Source organism: Crocodylus porosus, unplaced genomic scaffold (assembly GCF_001723895.1).
Source record: "Crocodylus porosus isolate Cpor-Errol unplaced genomic scaffold, CroPor_comp1, whole genome shotgun sequence".
In the NCBI taxonomy this organism is placed as follows: Eukaryota; Metazoa; Chordata; order Crocodylia; family Crocodylidae; genus Crocodylus; species Crocodylus porosus.
In genome coordinates this window covers 63804661-63828089 of record NW_017728909.1, presented here as the reverse complement: position 1 = coordinate 63828089, position 23429 = coordinate 63804661, and the positions used below count along the sequence as shown (strand labels likewise).

At 37.0% G+C, this 23429-nt stretch overlaps 1 protein-coding gene across 1 annotated transcript in view; it reads left to right on the top strand.

Annotated features, from left to right (window-relative positions):
- ELL2 (elongation factor for RNA polymerase II 2) overlaps positions 1 to 23184 on the top strand; it is a 65151-nt gene extending 41967 nt beyond the window's left edge. Inside the window, exons 5-12 of the mRNA XM_019532402.1 lie at positions 1540 to 1799; positions 6636 to 6760; positions 6914 to 7007; positions 9468 to 10047; positions 12434 to 12500; positions 17526 to 17697; positions 19262 to 19306; positions 19682 to 23184. Of these exons, the coding sequence (XP_019387947.1) occupies positions 1540 to 1799; positions 6636 to 6760; positions 6914 to 7007; positions 9468 to 10047; positions 12434 to 12500; positions 17526 to 17697; positions 19262 to 19306; positions 19682 to 19798 (1460 nt within the window). The 3' untranslated portion in view covers positions 19799 to 23184. The remainder of the gene's footprint in view (positions 1 to 1539; positions 1800 to 6635; positions 6761 to 6913; positions 7008 to 9467; positions 10048 to 12433; positions 12501 to 17525; positions 17698 to 19261; positions 19307 to 19681) is intronic.
- The last annotated feature ends 245 nt before the right edge of the window (positions 23185 to 23429 follow it).

Genomic DNA, 23429 nt, shown 5'->3' with positions numbered 1-23429 from the left:
TTTTTTTTTTTTTTTTTTTTAAATAAGCCAAGATTCATAGCTAGTGTCCAGCCCTTTGTTAGGTGCCTTGGGTTGTACACCCTAATTGAACTTGAAACCGGGACAGGTTTAGTTCGTTTTAGGACAGAACAAGATTCTGGTACAGCTAATACCCCTATTACACAACAAATTTAAGTGTTGCAGCTGGGTTAGGATTTGACTGTGCTCTAACCAATTAAAAGGACTGCCTTGTGCATGTTGTTATACTAAAACTGCAACCATTAGTTGATGAAAGTAATAATTATTTCTAAAACTAGAAGAGCAAGGACCAGTGAATTAGCTTAATTCTAGGAATGGTTAAAAATGGTTGTACTGCAAAATGAAAATATGTTTTTCCTACAGTCAAAATACCTTATTTTCCATAATAGATGGAGTCATTTTGTGTGAAGTTTTTATTCCAAAGAATGTTTTCCTAGTTTCAAAGCCTGTAACCTGTCTGAAAGAGAGAGGAGGCCAAAGCTTTGGACTCTTAACACTGACTGGCTTTATATTTTCCTGACTTGCAAGGATTTAGGTTTGTAGGAATGTTAATCTAGGAAGCATCAACTTTTCTACATCGTAGAAACTGAAACGTTAAGTAAAAACCCGTTGCAGTGAACTGTCTTATAATTGTGTATTTTTAACTAATATTTACTGTCGCTAACCCTTTTCCCACCAGAGCCAAAGCAATTGCTACTAATTAGTTAGTTTTATGTAAAGATTAAGTTTTTGGATGAAATAAGGTTCTGATCCTGTTTATTTTATGAGCCTTGGAGTACCTTCATAAACCTTTCCATTTGCAAAAACACCTCATGAATTTACTGAAAAACCATCCTTTTGGTGTAAGGGCCAAATCCACAGAAGTTTTTAAAATGCAATTGTGGTACTTGGCTAGGCAGTGTTATGCCTTGGATGGCATGTTGGAATTAAGAGGTGCTTTCTAACACTTATCTGGGTCAATTTCACATGAATTCTTTCAGTAAGAAACAAATTTTTCATTTTTGTGGAGCCAATGATATAGCTCTCTCTCACTTACTCAACACCAGGTATTTGTTTGGATAGTTTTCTTTTCATACAATGAACGTCAGAAGTTTATACTTTGTGTTCCTTTTCATGTAATGATAGTGGCATATATGTAGACTTAGGTTCCATAGGCCTGAATGGAGAATAACATTAACCACAGGAAGGCCTTGGTTTCATAAATTGAAACTGTATTCCCATTTTAAAAACCTCTCTAACATTAGCATACTTACAACTTTTCTAAGCCTATAAATTAAGAAAAATATTGAACTTGTCACTACATAAGCAAACCGGTACCTCTCACCTTCCTTAATATCATTTTGTTCCCAATTTCATATTCAGTTTCTTGGTGAGTTCTTAACTCTTCCCTATCTAGAATAAAAAGCTCTTATATGTGTAAAATTGTTCTTTGCATTTAACTTTAGAAGGAGATGATATTTATCCATCATACTAGGACTATTTAAAATATGCTTGTGTGTGTGTGTTTAATCCTGCATTTAGGTAAAAGAGTACAGATTCGAAAAGCACCGCAGAGTATTTTAGATGCCGCTCCTGAAAGGAAGAGGTCAACCCCCATGAACCCTGCAAATACAATACGAAAAACTCATGTAAGCAACACTGTTTCTCAGCGACCGTATAGGGACAGGGTGATTCATTTACTGGCTCTGAAAACCTACAAGAAACCAGAGCTACTTGCTCGCTTACAAAGAGATGGTGTGAATCAAAAAGACAAGAACTCCCTTGCAGCTATACTTCAACAGGTAAGACTGACTAAATCAGATGTCCTTCCTGTTCTTTCCGTTCCTGCTGCTGTTTTTCTTAACGTAATTCAGGAATGTTGCTGCCATATTTAAATTTTAAGCGAGTGCTCACTGCAGTTCAGAAGTGGGCACATTTATTGATATTGCCTCTTTGATGCCATATTCTCTGAAGATGTATTTGTAATTATTAAAATTTAATTGTAAGTTTTAAGGAGTTTCTAGTAGTCTGTAGGAGAAGAAAATGAAAACTTCAGAAACCCTCTGAAGCATTAAGGAATACTTGTGTAGATTTCTTGTACCTGTCTTAGTTTTCATTCTGTGTTCTTTTCCTTAGAAATTTCATGTTATTTCAAGATGTTCATAACGGTTCACACCAATTCATAAAGGAATTTGTGTTTACTAACCCATTGTTCTGTATCAGGAAAGGGATTGATTGGAATTGGCAGTTTATACAGATTTGTTTCTCATTATTTAAACAAGTATAATATCCTATGAAGGAGGTTACGTACCAGCCTTAAGTCTGTTACCAGGTACTTACTTGACTTAACTGTTTCAGACTTGGGATGTTTTTCAGTGTCACAGTAAATGAAAATAGTGGTGTTCATTTTTACATTAGAGCAGTTTGCTCATTGCTCAATATGGATATATATATTTGAGAAGAAAATGCTGTCCCTTCTGTAGATGAAAACATTGTTATAATGGGTGAAAATGCATGGTACGTAGAGTAATATTCCGCAGTGTGTACATATGCACACTGATCCTGAAAGTGATGAGGTAAACTGACTTTCTCCGTTGCACTGTTCAGACACTGCTTGAGCTGTCATGGGTAGCTTGCAGTGTCAGTCTCTTGAGTAAATTACAGTTCTCCTCTAAGGCTGTTATTTATTCCTTGTTTAACTCTTATTGACAACCCCTTTATTCATTGGTGCTGTCCATGAGCTGTAACTTCTTAGAATTATAATTCTTAGGAGAAAGTAGGGGCTTATCATACCTGGCCAAAATTATCCTTGAGTGTGTGTTGTAAAACTATAGGAGTACTCTTTGATTTTGGAGTCAAGGGTCTGAGTTCTCATTTCACATCCCCTTAGAGATGTTCTGAGAAAATGTCTTCTAGTATTCCTCTGTGCCTGTTGCCTCCCAGCTGGCTTCCCGAGTTAGTGACACAAGCTTTATTTTACTCGTCTGTCTATGCCTGAAAGCCTTTAATTAGCCTTGTTATGGTTGAATCCATTCTTTATATCACATTTGCATGAAATTCTGCAGCTTCTGACCCTATAACTGTTAGTTCATTGTCTTTATTCTGTCTCTTATAAAAAACAGTTTTAAGCATTTTTATACTCATTTAATAGATTGGCAGTAAAAGACTTAGTCCCGGTTTAAAAATCAATTTAAAGGGCTTTTTTGGGGGTTACTTTAGATTTTTAAAAAATGATGAAGTATGTTAGGCATTGTTGCTTTTATTATTATTTTATGAACAATCTAAATCTTGTAAAAGAATAAAACAGCATAAAGAAAGGAACTGGGGTGCAAGACAAAACAATGACTTGATGTTAACCTGGATTAATGGAGGAAGGGTATAGCTAATGCACGTCAGTTTATGCCTACATTTTCAAACTGAAGATACTTGGCATATCTGTCTAAACAAAAAATATATAGTTTGAATAGGGAGATTAAAATATTCCCGGTCAGTCTTCGCTTAACTGTACAGTTTAGAAGTAAGCACTAATTTCTGTACTTGTTAAGTTCAATACTTACTGCTTACTAATGTTGACATTAAAATCCTAAATGCTCAGGCCTGCACAAATGAGTAATCAGTGCAACAAGTACTCTCCACCCACTGTCTCCCTTGGCCATATATAGACAAGGCAGGGACACACTTTGGCCATATATAGTCTCAACCTGTCACCTCTTGTGACATGCAATGAAAGTGCCTGCAGTACTGTTGCCCTTTAGAAGCCAGTGGGGATGAGTGCTGATTTGGTGCTATGATTAATCTGTTTTAAATCTCAGTTTTAATTTTGAGTTCTGTAAGGTAATGCTTTTTATCAGTAGTAATTAAAATATAACCTTGTTGAGAAAATATTACACTGTATAGTCCTGCACTTGCTCATAAAATTGTGAGCTTACATGTAGTTAGTGTGTGTGCATGTAAAAAAAAAAAAAAAAACCATCCAAACAAACAAAAAATACTCTTATCGTTTACTGAAAATGCTGCTGCTTTAATCCTGTTTCAAACGCATCAACCATACTCCATGTGGCTTTGGTGGGGTTTTGGTATCTCCTTTCTTTTTTTCTTTAAATTGGTTCTAACACAGTACAGTGACAGTCTTTTACAGGCACAGTGCAAACATTCAAGTCTTAGTAATCGTATCACAAAGAACAAAATTACAGCTATAACAGGACAAAAGAACATATTTTGAGACAAAACATGAAACATTTGATCCACTAACGCACTCTTACACTATGATTTGTTCTTTTAGCACCCAATTCTGTCCAAGAGAGAATTTGAAAAATAGCTAAAACTGCTTAAAGTATCATCTTGTGCTCATATGCATGTCAAAATGAAGCCCTCTTCAACATCTAGATAAGGGTAAACAGGCAAATGGCCAGTTTCTAAACTTTTGGAGGGGCAAGAATTTGGTGTGATATAGCAGGATCTAAAATGAGATTTGAAAAGAAGTTACTTAATTACCACTTCGGCATAGTAGGCCTCAATGAATGTGAGCTTTTGCCAGCTGCTTGCTTGCTTGTTTGTGCAAATATGATGTATTGCATTTTGGGAAAGGAGGAAGTTTATTTGAATCTATCTTAAAGCAGAGCATGTATAAGTTTGAGGCATTTGCTAATTTGGAATTATAAACATAGTGTGTTTTTGTTTTGTTTTTCTGGGAATTTGTGGCTCTGTCTTTGCATATACAAAGCTTACTAACATATGAACATCCTGTGTTGGTTGCACTGGTGCTAAATTTTTCCTTTAAAAGTCTAGTTGGCAGTGTCCTTGGCTACAGTTGTTATGCCTGTCCTCAATAAACTGACGCTTAGGGTTTTTTGGGTGCATCTCAAAAAAACAAAAACAAAACAGTAACAAAAATACTGCTAATCTTACATCTATACTGTTTTTCTACCATTAAAGGGAAAATTCAGTATGAGGTCTAAACTTTCTACCTGGACCTATCTAATGGAATGCTGCAACTTCATGTAGGCAATGTGCATGTACTGAATTGCACAACCCAGTCACTTGGAAAACAAGATGAACCACCTACTTTTGCAGTCATTTCTGTAGATAAATAAAGTTGCATTTGCTGGCAATACAGTTTTAGTTAATAATATTCCTAGAGCTATATTCACACTTTCCTCTGTTGATTGGTGCTCAGATATTCTTGATGATTAATGATTACTCATTAACGATTTGGATGATGGGTTTCAGTGTATATGCTTAGTAAATTTGTAGATGATACCAAGTTGGGTGGAGCTGCAAACACTCTGGAGGGCAAGGCTAGGATCCAGAATGGCTTAAACAAACTGGAAAACCAGTCCACAATCAATCAGATGAGATTCAGCAGAGAAGGGTGCATGATCCTGCATGTGGGACAGAATAGAAGCCTAGGGAATGCCTGGCTGGGCTGCAGTACTGCAGAGAAGGACCTGGGGGTTACAGTAGACTTCAATATGAGCCAATAGTATGATCTTGCTACAAAAATAAATAAGTAAATAAAATAAAGCCAACACCATACCTGTCTGTATTAACAGGAGTGTCACATGCAAATCAAGGGAAGTGATTCTTCCACTCTGTTCAGGAGCAGTGAGGCCTCACCTGAAGTACTATGTCCACGTCTTGGGCCCCATGCTTAAAGAATAATGTGGACAGATTAGAAGAAGCCCAGTGCAGAGCAACAAAAGTTATTAGGGAAGCAAGATTTATGAGAAAAGGATTAATTTATTCTGGAGAAGGGAAGACTGAGGGGGGATTTGATAAATCTTCAATACCCAATACCTAAAGGGCAGTTAGAGAGAGGATAGAGGTGGGCTTTTTTCTGTGGCTGAGGAACAGGATTAAGAGCCATGGCCATAAGGCTGCAGGAGGGGAAATTTAGGTTAGAGATTAGGAGGAACTTTCTGTCATGAGAGTGGTCAAGTATTGGAACAGGCTACCAAGAGAAATTTTAGAATTTCCATCCCTGAAAAGTTTCAAGAGCAGGTTGGACACATAATTGTCTGGGATGGCTAAGTTAGGTTGATCCTGCCTTGAGCAGGGGCCTGGACTAGGTGACCATCCCTACTTTCTTATGGTTCTAGGTCAGAAGAGTGTTTCCTCCTGTTTCAGTAGAAATGTTATACAAAATGCTTTTGAATACCTAAAATTAAATTCTGAAGTTTTTGTGAGCACACAAATATGTATAGACCTGACTTCAAGATGCATTGACTTGTAATTCCTTTGGAACATGAGGCCATTTTTAAAATGTATAAATTTGTACAGCCAAGATTATAAGAAATCACGTAAGCCAAAAATTTTAAACTGTATCCTATATAGGAAAGGTATATTGCATGTCATAGAAATACCTGATAGGATGGTAGTACCTGAAGAAAATACATTTTGCCAAGATGTCTATGAATATTTAAAATTTCTGCATCCAGGATTATCAACTTTAAGTGTTGGAAATTGGTGTTTAAGTGGAAGGCCTGGCTGACCTCAAAATCAAAAGCTAATAAGTAAATAGGAAGACACTTTCTGATATTATACTTCCAACCTATCCTATTCTTTCAAACTGTCTTTTCTGCCCTAATATTGTAGCTTACCAAAAGCTTTAATACTTTTATTTTTTTTAATGTATGCAGGTAGCCAACTTGAATCCCAAGGACAACTCTTACACTCTGAAGGATTATGTATTTAAAGAGATTCAAAAAGACTGGCCTGGATACAATGAAATAGATAAACAGTCATTGGAATTAATACTTTCTAGGTAAGTGCAGTCTGTTTGTCCTTTAAAGGTAGCAGTAAAAAGATACTCTGTCTGGGAAGTAACAAGCACTTTTTATTTCTTCCCAAATAATGAAAGATCTGTTAGTCTTGTCTTGATTTGCTTTGTAACCTGGAATGTGGGTAATCTTTACAGAAAACTAAATTCATCTCAGAATGCCACCAGCACCAGTCATTTGGAATCTCCTCTAAGTTCTGTTAAAGATGCTGCATCAGCTTCTCCTTCCCAGGTATTTAATTTGTAACTTTCTACCTTGTATATATGGTGCAATAAGGTTAGGTACTTAAGAATTTGTTATTGGTGTGAAAGTTTTCATAATGTAGTATGGGTCACCAATACCATTTTAATGTGTGGAAAAGTTGAAGCAACTATTTTTATGTACTTGTGTGGTGACAGACTATGATGTTAAACAAATAGTTGCACCATGAAAGCCTGTGGGACTGATACACAGTGCTTTTTAAATTTATAGTCAAGTAGCTGAAGAGCTCCTAAAGTTGTGATTTGTATTCTTCATAAAAAGTAGCCCTGTGTTTAGTGATCCAATCAGGGTGGTGGTAAACAAAACTCTAGAGAGAGCAGTTACCAAAGATTTTGCAAAGGTACCCATGTTCTCCAGCTGTACCCATCACTAGTGTCTTCATGCTTTAAAAGTCAAGCTAGAAAGTAGTAGCATATTGGCAAATGTTTGTGATTTTAAGCTTAAAGTTAACTACTTAGGTATCCATTATTGTTATACAATTACCACATACTTTCTGGTTGATAAATCATTAGATAAGTCTTTTTTGACAGTCTGAAATAATTTTATCTTGGTATGTCTTCGTATTTCAAATCAGGGCAGTATAGTCCACCCTGTTTTGAGCTGTGGGGGTTAACTTTCTCTGTATTGTATGACTGTTTTTATATCTGGTATTTCTGGAATGCAAGCAGTCTTACACTGCTTTTGTTTTAGCCATTACCTTATGTGCAGTACACAGAAAGGCCTGGTTTACTGTAGTTTAGGACATCGGTGTTCTGTTGCTTGAAAACTATACACCTGTTTTTGCTCTGTGTATCACTGCATATCGGTTATGTTCATCATCTAGTGGCTAAAGGATGAAACTGAACTGGGGCACTTCAAGTTTTAGATTTCGCCTAGCTACAGACTTGTAAGACCTTTTGAGAAATCGTTGATCTCCCTTTTGTCTCGTTTTCCCTTCAATGAAATCAGAATAAAAACCATGTTTTATTTCAAAAATAGTACTTGAAGATTTTCCAATATAAACCACTACAAAGAGCATCACTATGATATTTGAAATCAGTAAAACTCTATTACAGCAAAAACAAACATGTTAAAAGTTAGTGGTGGGAACTTGTAGTTGCTGCTTTGGAACAGCTGAAACAAGTGCTGAATACCTTGTTCTAGAACCGTTAACACATTTATGATGGGAGAAATCAGTGCATGACTGTTTCTTGTCAACCTTAGTTACGCTTCCCAGAAGAACAGTGAATGATATAAACTGCCCGGTTCCCTCTTTCTCTCACTTCACCATACACAGAATCTGGAAGTAGTTCAGCTGTGTAGTACAGAGCTGTGCCTGGTACTTCTGGTCAGAGGCACTGCCTTGTACTGGAATATAAGCAGTATATGCTTGTTAAGCAAGCTGGAATGAATTGGATAATGCTTCAAAGAAACTCCAATATCATCTGGAAAGTACTTAAAACCCAAGCTAGCTATAGCAGAAACCAGATATTTCTTGTCCCCTCCTGTCTCCCTAATGCTTTAGACCAGTGATTCTGGTGCCACCAGTTCATGTGAAGGGTGCTGAGAGGAGATAAGCAGATAAGCATAGGCTCACGCTTGTCCCTACGTGGATGATTCCCCATCGCCACTGCCCAGCCCCTTTGCGAGGAGATAAGCACTGTAACATATAAATCAGTTTTTGAATGTGGGTGCCACCCTGTTCACAAAAGTTATGGAGGATGCCTCAAGTCCAAGAAGGCTGAGAATCACTGCTTTAGACAGTCTTAAAAACATTGTGTCCCCGGTGGCTTGGAACTACTTGAATAAGTATTGTACTGGAGCAAATGTATTTACTTAACATGTACTTTCTGCATTAGGTTTCTACAAAGTACTGACTAAACTGTTTTGTTACAGCCTGATTCTGTGGGAACTATTGGGCATTTATACATGTGCTGTAGAGTGGGGAGAGAAGAGGTGCTTTAATTAGAGTGGCTCCGGGAGCCGTTCTAATTAAAGTGCCCGCAGTGTCATGTGCATTCAGTGTCCCATGCTTCAACATGGTGGCCAGGTTGCTTTAACTAAAACTTGTTCAGCAAGCTTTAAAGTGCCCCCGCCACCATTTTCAAACACGGGGATGCTTGAATGCATGTGACACTAAGGCTAATTAGCATGCTGCAGCAGACTCAATTAATTTAGCAGAGCTCCATCACATGTATAGGTGCCCATTATGTTATTCCAAGGTCTTGGCCATAGATTTGAAGGGGATCTCAGGATAAAATAAATGTAAAATTATCTAGCACTTTTTTTGAGCTTGACACAAAGCACATGCTAAGCTGTAAGGATCTTTCTTATCTAAAAAAGACCAGCAACATAAGTCACATTGTTTTAATAATCAACCGATTTGAGATTGCAGACACTGTACTGTAGAGGTGGACTAAACTGAAACTAACACACTTTCTTTTATTGCAGAAACGGCTTTTGGATTCCGATTTTATTGATCCTTTAATGCCTAAAAAACCAAGGATATCTCACCTTACCAACAGAGTTCAACCCACCTTAAATGGTCACTTGACTGCTTCCAATGAGAAACCTGCTGCAGCTCCACCACCACCACCTCCCCCTGCAGCTGCTGCCACCCCAGCCCCTCCGCCACTTCCTTCAACTCACCTTCATGTTTCAAATCCTCCTCAGACTGTAAACTCTAACTCCAATTCCCCTAGCACTCCTGAAGGCCGGGGCACTCAAGACCTGCCTGTTGACAGTTTTAGTCAGAATGGCAGCAGCATCTATGAGGACCAGCAAGAAAAATATACCTCTAGGACTCCTTTGGAAATGCCAGCACCCACTGCAGTTCAGTTGGAGTGTCCAAAGTCCACGGATGAGAAACATTCAGTGTTACACAAAAAATCCAAAAAGAAGTCAAAAAAACATAAGGAGAAGGACCAAATCAAAAAACATGACACTGTGTGTGTGGAAGAAAAGGAGAAAGACCTTAAGAAAGAAGAAATTGCCAAGCTGAAAAACTCTTCTGCTTTGGCTTCAAGTGAAGGTATTAAAGCACTGCTTTTTAAATTACTGGATGATCCAACTTCTATCCACTGCCTCTTCTACTACTGTAAAATGGGGCTAGCATTTCCTGTCTGTGTTTACATAGCGCCTTTCGCCTGAACCAAAATGCAGATTAGTGCTTCTGTTTTTCTTTTACATTCTTAGGGAAGAATGACATGCATTCAAATAGTATACCTAATATTTTGCTGTATTGGAATTCCAAACTACGAATGTTCTATAGGCTTATTTTTGGTAAGATTTCAGCCTTTTTTTATTACAGGAGCAATTTCGATTTAAGAGTTCTAAACAAGTCATTGAATAGTGGTTGTCTGGAAGGGATCATTGACTAGTGCAAACAAGAATGGATAATGGAATTATTTTTTAGGCTTTTTGTTGTGTTTTGAACCAGGGAGTTCATGTATTGTCTTAAATACTGACTGTATTCAAATCAGAACTTGTGTACCAGAACTATTTTATTGCAAGCTTTAGAGGATTGCTGTGATTTATTTTATGAAAATATTCCTGAAGAGAGAGAGAGAGAGAATTTGTTCAGCATGGTTCTTGACTTTTTATAGGTTTATAGCTTTAGTCATTGATAGTGACTGAGAGATTTACCCTGTGAAAACTCGTAAATTTTACAAATTAGCAAGTAAAAGTATGCACGCTAAAAGAGCAAGGGATCATGTTGCACAATATGCCAACTGCAGTTTCATTTAAGCCTTGCAAAGTACAGGAGAAGGTAGAATTTCTAACTAACATCAGTAATTCTACAATGATTTCACAGTGGTATGGGCTAGGGAATTTCATCCCAGTCAGAAATCAAATTCAGCGCTCAATTACCCTAAAGCAGTAGTTTCAGAAAACAGAAAATTGTATAGATTGCATAAGCTTTTGAAGGCACCTGTGCTTAGGTAGAATGCTGACTGCATTACAATTGTGTCTTCCCAGTTCGTGTAAATCCTTCTTATCGCTGTCCTTGTGGAATGGAGTTTCTCTCTGAAAATCTTTTGTGCTCAATTCATGTTTGTGTTGGCATCAAGGATGCTCTTTGTCTAGTAGGCAACCAGTTGTGGAATTCTACAGGACTGGAAAAATTCAAGATTGTACCCTAGACTGATACTTATTTTGGTGTAGCACCCAAAATAGCTGGGTAGTATTGAAACATGGTGACATGGTGTTCAGTGTTTTCATTTACAATAATCTTTTTAAAACTTGAATTTGACTCACAGCACTGGAAAAGGTTTGTTTGGATAATATCTTTCATGTCCCTTACTAAACTGAGTATTCAGTTGCTCATATATTTTCCGTAGAAAGTGGTACAAAAATGCCACTTAATTTTACACCAGATGACTTTATTCTGTAATCCCTTTAATTCAGGTACTGTATGAACCATTATGTGATCACTTTTCTTATCTGAATCAAATATTTTTTTGGAAATGATATTTTGAAATGATTAGAGCCTTGGCAGGAACATTTGTTTTTAATCAGTACATAAGGAAGTAATAGGATGGTTATGTAGGATGGTATTTGAAACTTACTGACAAAGCCCCAAGTGAAATATTAGTTTTACTAGCAGGCTTTTTGAACCTCATTCTCCCTTTTCATCTGTGAGAGTATATATACTTTGAGGAAGAATTTATAGAAAAACTTATATTTATAGGCTTTTCCTAAAATTAAATTCCTAGAATAAATATTCCTCATCTATATCTCTTGCAAACAGATGGGCTAGAAACCGTATGTACCTTACTTTCGTAACTTCATCATGGAGGGCAGCTTTATTTACTTGCTTTTTGCATTTGTAAAATCCAGTGTTGCCATGTTAATTGTAAAGGAGCATTCTCCTGAGGATTATTGAAGACTGAATATCAAAGAGACTAGCATAAAATGATAGAGATTCCCAAACAAGAGAAAAGTGGTGAAATTAAATCAAGCTTTGCATACCCATAATTGTGAGAAAAACCTTCAGCAAGAAAAGCATTTTAGCTTTCCACCCCATTGTCATGTATTATGGTCCCATGAAAGCTGGATGTCGATATAAAACTATCTCCTATTGTGTAGCTACATCTGCCACTGCATATCTTGAATTGCTGTGCAGATGCCACAACTTGTCTTGAAATAAAAGAAGGTTGACCTTGGGTTAAGATTGAATTACTTCATTGTACAGCTTCTGCAGCCGCTAGCTCAATTTTTAAACTTCTGGTATCGGTTGTTGTAGAATTGGTCATATGGCCCCTATTGTAAATGTTAAATTGTGCATCTTATTCATGATTACCAATTGAGACAATAGAATGGGAATTTGGAGTAGGAGCATTCCAGACTCTTCAGATCTGTATCTTTGGGTGTAGTGGCATTCTGTGATAAAGATGTCAAACTTTTATTTACCATAGGAGTTAAAGAGACCTGCACTGCCTCCACAGATCCTTCATCAAAAAGTGAACTACCAGACTACTCTATGTAAGTAAAGTTATATCAAAAGTTATTATAATTCATGCTATGCACAGAGGCTATTCAGAAAGCTCCTGTGAAAGTTCTTGCCAAACTACAAAATGTAACTTTTTAAAAGACCCCATCACTGCTGCTCATTCTAAATTTGGACCAGGTACTTTATGTGAACACATGTATATTGAACCTCTCTGAGCTTGTCCCTTCACTTCTAGTGATGAAGCTGCCTTTATGTATCTGAAAAATTTTCTTTCAGAAGCACTCAGACAGAAACTTGTTTTGCTTCAGTCCTCTCTGCCTGCTCGCAAGAACAAAATAGACAAAGGAGGTAGATAGACATGGAAGTTTTTTAGTAGCTAGGCAATCTAACAGGCAAGCTGAATACAGAAATATTGAAATCACTCAGAGCATTATTTTCTTCTATTTGGTACCATTTTTATAGAATAGCTGATACCTTAGTCACAGTAGATAAAATTTACTCTCTAAAATTATTGAATTTAAAATCTTTTAATTTAAAAAATGCATACAGTTTAAAATTTTATATTGGCCTTGATATTAGATGATATAATGTTTTAAGACCTATGCTTACTAAAATCTATTATAAATATATCTTGGCTCAATGATTCTTCAAATTTTCAATGATGTACAGAATCAGAGGATAAGCCTTAACTTGGTGTCAGGTAAAGCTTGATTAAATGTTGTAATTTTAGATGCCTAATATAATTCCATTTTCTGTCTTCACAATGGAACGAGTGCTGTTTTTTAATTTTTTGCAAATACAAGTACTTTTGATTTATGTTGAACAGAAACACTTCTGCCTTAATGACTTCCAGGTTTTAGTTAGTAAGAAAAGAGAAAATACTTTATTTGTATTCATTCATTTCAAGTTGAAAAAGCAGAGAAGTGACATGTTCCTCTCCCAGTCCATGAAGAAAAGCCATGTGGGAGAGGATGAGATCTACTAATTCTGAATGTATAGATTGTCAAAGGTATTTAGGTGCCTGAATTTAGAGGTAGGTGCCAAATGAGTGCAGGTTGGAGGCCTAACTCATTGAATTTCCCATGTATTTCAACTTATATAAACATTCAGATAGAGTTTTATTTTACCAGCTAAATATACCTTAAATGTGCTAGAAACAAAGAGTAAGACCATAAACATTTATTTTACAATTAAAAGTGATTTAATAAAAGAAATGGTAACTCTCAACTGAATCGAAGATTGTTTCTGGTTTGGCCCAGATTTTCAACAGCATTTAGGAGCCTAGCAGTAGAAGTAGGCACCTAATGGGATCTTTCACAAGTGCCTAATTAGATTAGAAGCCTTCCTCATATTGAAGTCAATGACAGCTTAAATGAGTGAAGTTCTTTGTCTGCACTAGCATTTGCCAGATGAATTTCTAAACAGAGCATTGAGAACACTGAAAAGAAAAAAATGTTTTCATTTAGACTCTTTCCTGTCATTTGCTCCAGTCATTAGCCCCCTCTCTTAATTTAACTGTACTACATATGAAACTATTAACTACTTAACCCTGCTTAAAATTAAATACTGACTGACTTTCCTATAAGTGATGTTACCTTCTACTTGTGACCTCTAACCTGCACAAATGGAATGGTCAAAGAAGAATAGCATTTTACACGCTTGAGTTCCCTTGGGATTAGAAGAGCACCCTGCTGTTTCACTAGATCTGAGTTTGCCTTGGGAAGCGATCAGAGGGTTTATGCATTTCATGTTTGGGTGCTTTGTGCTATAAGGTAGTTCATATCTCTGACTGGGTCCAAGGAAGGACATGGTCCTTCATCCACCCTGGGAGTACTGCTGCCTGATCTTTCTCCTGGTATGAGGCCTACGCTTTCATTCCTTCCTCCCTTCTTCCCCTCCCCCAGATAAAGAATTATTTAAGGCACCTTAACAATGCAGCAACATTTGAAGTAAAAATTTAATCAGGTCAGTTTTTTTATTTGTCCCAATTCTAATATTTCAGAAGTAATAGGCTTAATTCTGAATAAGATCTCTGCTGTTACTTCTGATATACCCATACAGTCTTGTATTCCAGTGAAGACCATAATGCTGTGAAGGACACCATAGGTGACACGTAGGCAGAGTACAGGGAGGGGGGACTTGCCCCCCATGAGATCGGCTGCCACCAGCTTCTGTGGGCAGTCGCCGCTTGCACCTGCTGCCCCCACCGCTGCCGACACAGCCAATGGCATCTGCAGGCAGTCCCCACTTGCCATCCTCACCACCAACACCACTGGCAGTGCCTGCGAGCGCTCACCATTGCTGGCAGCTGCGGGCAATCCCCACTTGCCACCATGGTGCGCGCCCAGTCTCGGGAGGCACCAGTCATTCATGAAGGACACTGCAATTTCCCTGACAGGTTCTGGTGTAGGGCAGGGCTTAAGACGTCACATTAATGGATGATGATCAGATGACTACATTAAATATAGTTTTAATACTGCTCCAAATATGTAATGAAACTATAAAACTTAAAAAATATTTTCTCTCTAGGTTAGTTCAAGTTTGAACCTTTCAGTCCTTTTGACTCTCTTCCTAACTAGTCACAGTAAGAGATAACATACATGCATAAGGACAAACTTGCTACAGTACAGCTTAATAAAGTAGCTTCTGTTAACGTGTGCTGCATATACATTAGCACGGATCATGATAATCTCTTTATCGTGAGATACATGCCTAACTACAGTTGCATCACTTCTGACTTTTTGGAATATTCCAGGGCTGTCTGGCACCAAAACACTACTAATTGTGGCTAAACCACAGAAACACTTCTGTTTTTATGATCACTTCTTATTTAAAGAAACTTCTGATTTTATGTTATGCAGGGAGACTAAAACCAATGCCCTCGCTTTTTTTTTTTTTTTTTTTTTTAAATTGACCACTGCAACTGAAACAGCACTGTCTTCAGCAAGTAGAAACTTGAAAGTCAGTCAAACCCAACATTTGAGATTTCTTTTGGTGGGAAGGGAAATATTTGTTTGATTTAGTGCATGGATTATAGTTTCCAAATATGCCCTAGATTGAAAAAAATCATGTTTTTTAAAAACAGGCTTTGCAAAAGATACATTAATGTTAAGTCACAAATGTCAGCCACCAGAAACCATTAAACTCTGCAAACAGATCAGAGCCAAACTAGAAACTTCTTCAGAAAAATATCTACTCTGCCACAGAATTGCTCACAAAATGGCAGAAAAGAGAGACCTCCAATTTAAAGTAAAGCTTCTGGGAGGGTAAACAGAGCCTTGATCATATCTGTATACAGGGAGATGCAGGAACAATTTTTTACTCCACTTATATATGACACTTAAATTATAATGAGGGATATATATGTGTACAGTCATGAAAAATTAGTGAACTAAAGAAGTTTTAGTTCTATGGCTTTTCTTAGCAAATGGGTGTTTTCAGTAAGCTGAAAGCTAGATTTATTTGCTTAACTTCTGTCTTGTTGCAATGGCACATTAGACTTTTTCTAGTTAGAAACTTGCTGCAGATATGAAACAACTGGCTTGTAGCAATGCCAGTCTGTTGGTTAAATATGTCTTTTTGGAATATTTAAAACCAGTATTTACCAGAAGAATTCCTCCAAACTATTCTAAAAATCCTAGAGGCACATAGCTATTGTAGATACTATTTTTCACTGTTTTATTTGATGGTTTTATGTTTTTCTTCAAAATGGAAAAATTATATCCTCATTCTGTGGAATATTTAAATGTCTTGACCACTATCATTTGGGCTCCTAACATAAAATGCTCTTGTATGAAAATGGTGGGGGGACCCCATAAAATTAAATAAATAAAAAAGAGTCTGCATAGATATTTTTTGGTAAGCTTTTAAAAAAAAAAAAAAACCCCAACAGGTTTAGAATATGTTAATTTTAAAATCATGCAACTATATGTAGTTTTACTGAGAACAAAATATCGGCATAGCTCTAAGCCCTGGCAAGAATAGATGGAGGAGTTAGAGTTCCATTCCTTTATCTTTAGAGGATCCAGAGATGAATACTGAATAGATCAGAGCTGATCTAAATGCGATCCTGTGTTTAATTCTTCTCAGCATATGACACTGGGATTGCAGTGCCTGTGGTGACTCAGACAGTACAGCCATTTCGACTTCCCAGTATGTAGACAGTATTGAGTTTCAAATGAGATCTCTTTGGCTGAGGCAAAAGTCAGACATGGCAGCCAAATTCTGGTGTTTTGGGAAAACTGGAGAAATGATATCTGTCCTTCAATGCTTTGTCTAATTGTTATTGTATACATTTGCAAGTTCATGTTGTATCCTCAGCTGACTGTGGCCACCTGACCTGGCCAGTGTGAATTTCTTGTTTGCGCTTGACACAGTTCTGGTTCTCCTTCAAGCTGACCTCCATTGCAGCTTGTTTTATAGCACTTGTCTTGTACTCCAGGCATTCAAATGAACTGAGCACAACCAACTGTAATCTTATCCTATTAACTGTACTTTAATAGTAAAGATTGATACAAATCTGCCAAATGAAAAAAGGATCCCAGCCCATCAATTCAAACTCTCCAGAAGGCCATCAAAACAGTGGGCTTAGCAGCGTGCCCAGAAGGCTGATGTCTTCAGACTGACAGACCAAAAGAAATGGATCTAATAATTAAGGGGCTTTCACAGGCAAAAATTTGCCAGCAGCTCTCCTCTTCTAAACTTACACTTTTTGGTCCCATCAAATTTGAATGCATATTAAAGTTTTCTACATTCTTTTGCCTTTCATCATATATGAAGAACAAAGTATTATATACAACTTGCCACAGAGATATTGTTTCTTAAGTCTACAATAAATTCAGACTCCATATATTTTTACCAAATTTTAAGTGTGTAACTAACTAGCTGTTAAACTTGTTTGATATAATCCCAGGAGAAAAGTATTTTTAAACAACTCTTTCACATTGCTTACTGAGCTTACTTCTAAGAATGTACCATCTATTTGTAATGAATAATAACAATTTTTATACCAAAAGAATTTCATAGAAATTTAAAATTCTTTATTTTTTTTCCATTAGAAAATATATAGCTATTGTCTCATATGAGCAACGCCAGAGTTACAAAGATGACTTCAATGCAGAGTATGATGAATACAGAAGCTTACATGCCAGGATGGAGAATGTAACGAGAAGATTTATGAAACTTGATGCACAACGTAAGCTTCTTTCTCCAGGATCCAAGGAATATCAGGTAAAAAGAAATAAAAAGAGCTGTATCTTTAATTTAACCAATTATTTTTACCTTCTGCTTTGTTATAATCTTCTTCCCTCTCCTCCTGTCTTCTGTCCTTCCCCGCAAAAGTCCCAAACATTTACACATATAACCCCATACTCCAAATTCTTTTAAAACTAATAAAGTCTTTAGGCAAATTACTAAAACTTAATGGAGGAAAAGAAGCTGCTTCATTTGACAGAACTTTTGTGCTGTCTTGGTACATATATGGCCCTTTTTACTGTAGGATTGGATCCTTATGGTCCTTATCTTATGATCCTTAGTGAACATATTCTTTCACAGAATGCAAGAGGCAAGAAATGCTCTAATCTCCATTTTACAGCTGGGGACGTGGGTCAAAGAAATGCTAAGTGATTTATTCAAGTCCATACAGGAAGTCTGAGGCAGAGCAAGGATTTGAGCTCTGGTCTCCCAAGTCCCTTGCTGATTTCCTAACTAAATAAACTCCCAGGTGATATTGGAAAGACAAACTGAACTGGTCATTGCCATCCTGATTTGATGTCATGACAACTAGCAGCAATGAGCAAACCAGCAGGAAAGCGCTAGAGAGAGAAATTAACAGCACAAGAGAAATGAAAAATTACTGAGTTCAAGTTTAGGGTCTGAAGCATTATAAAGGAAACAGCTTTGTACAGGGAAGCAACTGGCACGGATATAAAGATAAATAGGAGAAACTGCTGCAGTTTTCATAGGTATTGTTACAGGTTCATTTTTCCAGACAAACTCAACTCCAGATGGCTTTTGTAGCACATACTTTCCGAAGGGGTGCCAGTAATTAACTTGTACTTACCTGCAGCATTCTCTGTGCAGGCTAATCATGCAGTATGTGGCCTTGTAGGTTTTATACACGATCAGTGAGGTGATCTACTTTCCAGTGTAATGCTCTTAGTAGCTTCTGCTTTTGGGCAGACTGAGCATATATTTTGGGGAAATGAGAAACATGTAACGCAAAATCTCTGGTTTGTTTGGTGTTTTTTTTCTCTCCCTAACCTACACCTAGGATCTTGCCTGGTTTTTCAGGTATCTCTCCTCTATTCTCCTTGCTTTTGTGATATAACATGACAGAACCAATAACTCTGCTGCTGTTGACTACTGACCCCAGTTTCTTTGACCTTGATGAAAAGAATGAGCCCCAAAGTTAATATTGCCTCAGGCTGTATTAACTCTCAATGACTCCCACAGTTTGTTCAGGCTTTGGGAAGATATAAGAAGGTCCTTTTTCCCTTCACTCAAGGTCCTGTCCACTCCTAAGTAATCCCTAGCTATGCAGCATCTCATAGGGGTTGTTAAAAAGGTGGTTATCAAAGGGCACCTGCAAACATAGCAACTTTTCTGTGATGCTATCTCAGCTGTCCCTGTAGACTTGCAGTTCTCTGTACTGCAAAACATAGATAACCAAAGTGTGCGTGTCTGTAGCAAAACAATGTACCCAATTCCCCTACTCCTTTGTTAATATTCAGTTGCACTTTGTAGCCGTGCAGTATTTCCCCAAGTGATATTTATTTAATTTTCTTTCTTGCAGGTTCTTCATGAGGAAGTCCTAGAAGAATATCGGAAGATCAAACAGGTGGGTAGCTAAACTTGTTCTGGCAGAAGTCAGGACAGATGGTGCACATTAAAGACTAACTTGTTTACAGAGGCATAAACTTGCAGCTGACGGCCTACTTTGTCAGATGCTACATATCTGACAAAGTAGGCTGTTGTTTATGAAAGCTTCTGCATCTCTGTTAGTTTCTAAGGTGCCACTTTGCCTTGCCTTCTGCCTGACTGCTGACTAACAAGACTGACTACTTCTCTAAACCTGTTCTGTGGGAGGGGGTAAGAATAGAAATACCAAACACTAGATATTAATCTGTCTAATAGGCCTAAGAGGCGCTCAGATTTATGTTGGAGAAATAATTTCGCATGCTGACTTTTTTTTTCCCCCCCCTCCCCTTTCCAGTCTAGTCCCAACTACCATGAAGAAAAATACAGATGTGAATATCTTCACAACAAGCTGGCTCATATCAAAAGACTAATAGGTGAATTTGACCAACAACAAGCAGAATCTTTGCACTAGAGCGCTGCTTGGACCAGAAGATGTGAATAAACCTAAGCTTATTTATTTAAAATTCCAAATGAGTTGCTCTCAGATTCTAAAGATTAAACTTGTGCATTACAAAAGTTTCAGTATTAGCAGACTTCAGTTACTACTTTTGTTGTTGCTTCTCTGCATATTTGAAGCTGCTTTTTTCTGGTCCTTTCTTTTCTTCAAGACTTATGTTTGTCCATGGAAATCATTTTACCAGTAGATACTGGGGACCCAGTGTCTCTACTTCAAAGTTGTGCACATTTAAAAAAAAAAAAAATAATGTAGCAAGTTCAAATGCTTTTGGATAAATATAAGCCTGTTTTCTGACCTTTCTTGTTAATGCAAACTCTTTGCCTTAAATGATAGAAGGTTTAGAAATTTGCACAAAACAATATAATAAAAGAGAGAGAGAGAAAGAAAGAAAACATTGTTTTGGAGGGTTAAAGAGGCATGTATATATGAAAGCTATATACAGTCTGTCTTTATCGACAGCAGTAATTTACCCCTGCAACTTAAACCCCCATGCAATGGTTGCCTTAAGGTGTTTGCTTGTGTTATACTTAGTGTAGTTAAATTATTAGCTACACTGCTTCCCAGTTTATTAAAGCAACAGGGAAGCATTCTGTGGCCTACCAGCGTCTGAAAGCGTATGCTTGTGCTGTATGTGTGCAAGATTGTGTGGGTGTGAGCATGCATGATGGGGGAAGAAAAAAAAGCTGCTACTCTACGTAGGCCAAACGCTCAGGTTAAAACAACTGACGAGTGTTGCTGTAGGTTTTTTCCTATAAAATTGCTACTTCTCTTGTTGAAGACTAAAGCATTTCCATTTCAACAGTTTGTCAGCTTTATTAATGTTGGGGAAAATTGATACTTTACAAAAATTAAACAGATCTATAGTTTTTGGGCAAAGTTATAAAATTAAACATGTAGGTAACCTATTTATATACTGCTATAAAGTATTTTTTTGAAGAGAGATATGCAAAGAAGTTACTGCCTACATGAAATATATATTTAAAGATTTTTCTCCTGGGTGCCAGGAATATAACAAACAGAGGTATTTAACTATAAAATACTGTGATCATCAAACAGCACAAACTTTCATTTCATGCAGTTTATTGGTTTAATTTGATTTAAACCATCATTTACTTTATCATGCGGGAACATAAGTTATTTGGTCAAAAGAATAAGCATTTTGAATTAATCTCTTTGTTTGTCTTACTATATTTGTCTTTTAAAGTGCTGCCAATTGAAAAGGGAAGCATTATGTTTACAAATCTGATTTTGGAATGTTTGCCAAAATTTTGGTAGTATCTTTAATAAACTCTGTCTCCAGCATCAAAAAAATAATTGTTGTGTGTCACTGTAAACCAGAAAATGTTTTATGTAATTGTCAGAATATGTTCTAAAGTTCCTGGGAGTGGTGGAATTTAGATTTCAGTGTTTGACACATTACTTTCAATAGGAAAATTGGGTCGCATGTAAGACAAGTTGCTCTTATTATTACTTTAGAATAGAGTTAGTCTCACTAACACAATAAGTTGAGACTTCAGGTGCTTCTTACTTTGATCATTGTAATTATTACAGTCTGATTTAAGCTTTGATCTATTTATTTGAAATGTATAAAAAGATGCAAAGGAAATGTCATGCCTCCCATTGAAATCATTGGGAGCTGCATATGTGACCAAAACTCATTATGAAAGTAATGTACAAACTTCAGCACAGTGGTTTGTCACTGCACCAACTCTAGATGGTTACATACCAAGTTGAGGAGAAGATAGGGAAATAATAATGGCTGTTCATTTTAAACAATGAGTATATGATGTCTAAAGTTGGGACCATATTAGGCAGCAGTGTTCTTGCCTCTGAAATGTATGACATGCAAACCCACACTCATAACATCACCTCAACATTACTCTGCTGCAGTTCGCACCGCCTAGTCACTGTGTATAATACTGTCACTTTATAACTGAGCCTTACTGCAGTCGAAGCATTTACTTTTGTCCCTCTGTACAAAAGGAATGGCTGGTGTTGGCACATCTTCTGGTTTACAGATCGTGTCTGCAGCAAGAGGTTAATACTTCAGAGGTCCAGCATTGCATATTAGGCCCAACACACTACTGTAAAGCCTTAATTTTAAATGTCATTTTTTGCATTGAGCATTTCTCAAGCCTTGCAAAACATACCCGACAGCTTACATATTGCAAAACAGTCCTGTCAAACGACATATCTGCTGTTTCCCTTGAATCTGCATTCCTGTTGAGCAAATGTAACAGCCTATTCAAGTAGGGCCTCTAACAATATCGCCCTTTTGGCAAAATTTGCCAACTCATTCAAATGAGAAACAGATGAAATTTTGCAAATCCTGGCAGTTTGGCAAGTTACACTACTGTAAAGTTTGACTCTCCTGTTTGTTTTAAAGAAATGGTGAAGGGGTGACAGTGTGCATGTCTGCTTTTAGGGAAACCTGTGTGTCTTTTCACTACAGCTTTATCTTGAAACCTTTGAAACACTTGTGATAGTCTATTTAAATAGTTTCTGTCAAAGGGAAAAATAACTGTCCTAACTAGCAAAAAAAGAACTCGTACACTAAGGGGATTGTTTTTCAATGTTGCTGGGTTTTGGGATTAGAGAAATTGAGGAAGGAAGAGAAGGATTAGCAAATATTTTAATGTTAGTTGGTCACTCACTCTTAACAGTTGAAAGAGCTTTGTTTGCTGGTTACTTTTTAAAATTTGGTGTTAAATATTGTTCTAAGTCTCTGGTGGCTTTGCAAGTGTGAAAACTTTCTGTTCCACCTAAAATTACAAGATGCTGTGAAAGGACAGGCGGGTTTATAAACTATTGAAACGAGGTACAAGCAAAATTGAATGATTTAAGAAATTCAAATACTGTGACTTTGATTATTCAATTAATACTACTTTTACTTTTCATAGTGATACCCGAGCCAGTCCTTCTCTGGCACCATAAATGTTGATTCACACAAAGACAAATAATACACCTATGCCTCTCTCAAAGGCTCCTTACAGCTGATTATTTTCATGCATTCTCCTGAACCATTTCAATATGCATATGTGATGGCAAGATACGGCAAACATTTCAGTAACCTTCAACGTTTTGGGTAAGGATATTTAAACTGCCTAAAGGAAAACAATATCGGAGAATGAATCTAAGAGTGTTTTAGTAATGTGAAGGCTTAGAGGGCTGTAATCCCCCTCTGCAGACTTTTTGAAGTATTTTAAAACTTTTTAAATTCTACATGAACTGTGTTAAGATTCCATAGACTGAAACACCCTTGGGGCATTTTGAACACTTGAGCCACTGTCGCCCCTCTGTTCTACATCAAGTTCAATAAAATGTTAACTTTGCAATTCTGAGATTTGGTTTTTTGTTTCTTTATAAAGACTTAAACATTTGCACATTCATCCACTTTTGTTATGAGAATGACTTTCCCACATTTATGTAATAGTCCAGACCAACAGAAATGTAAGGATCATCTTAAGCTCTTTGGATGCTGTATAGGCAGTACACATATTCTATGCTGCTCATTATGACACTTCATGAAACAGGATTGTTGGCCTGCTCTAACTCTGGAAATGCTTCAAATGCTACTGGCAGGAGT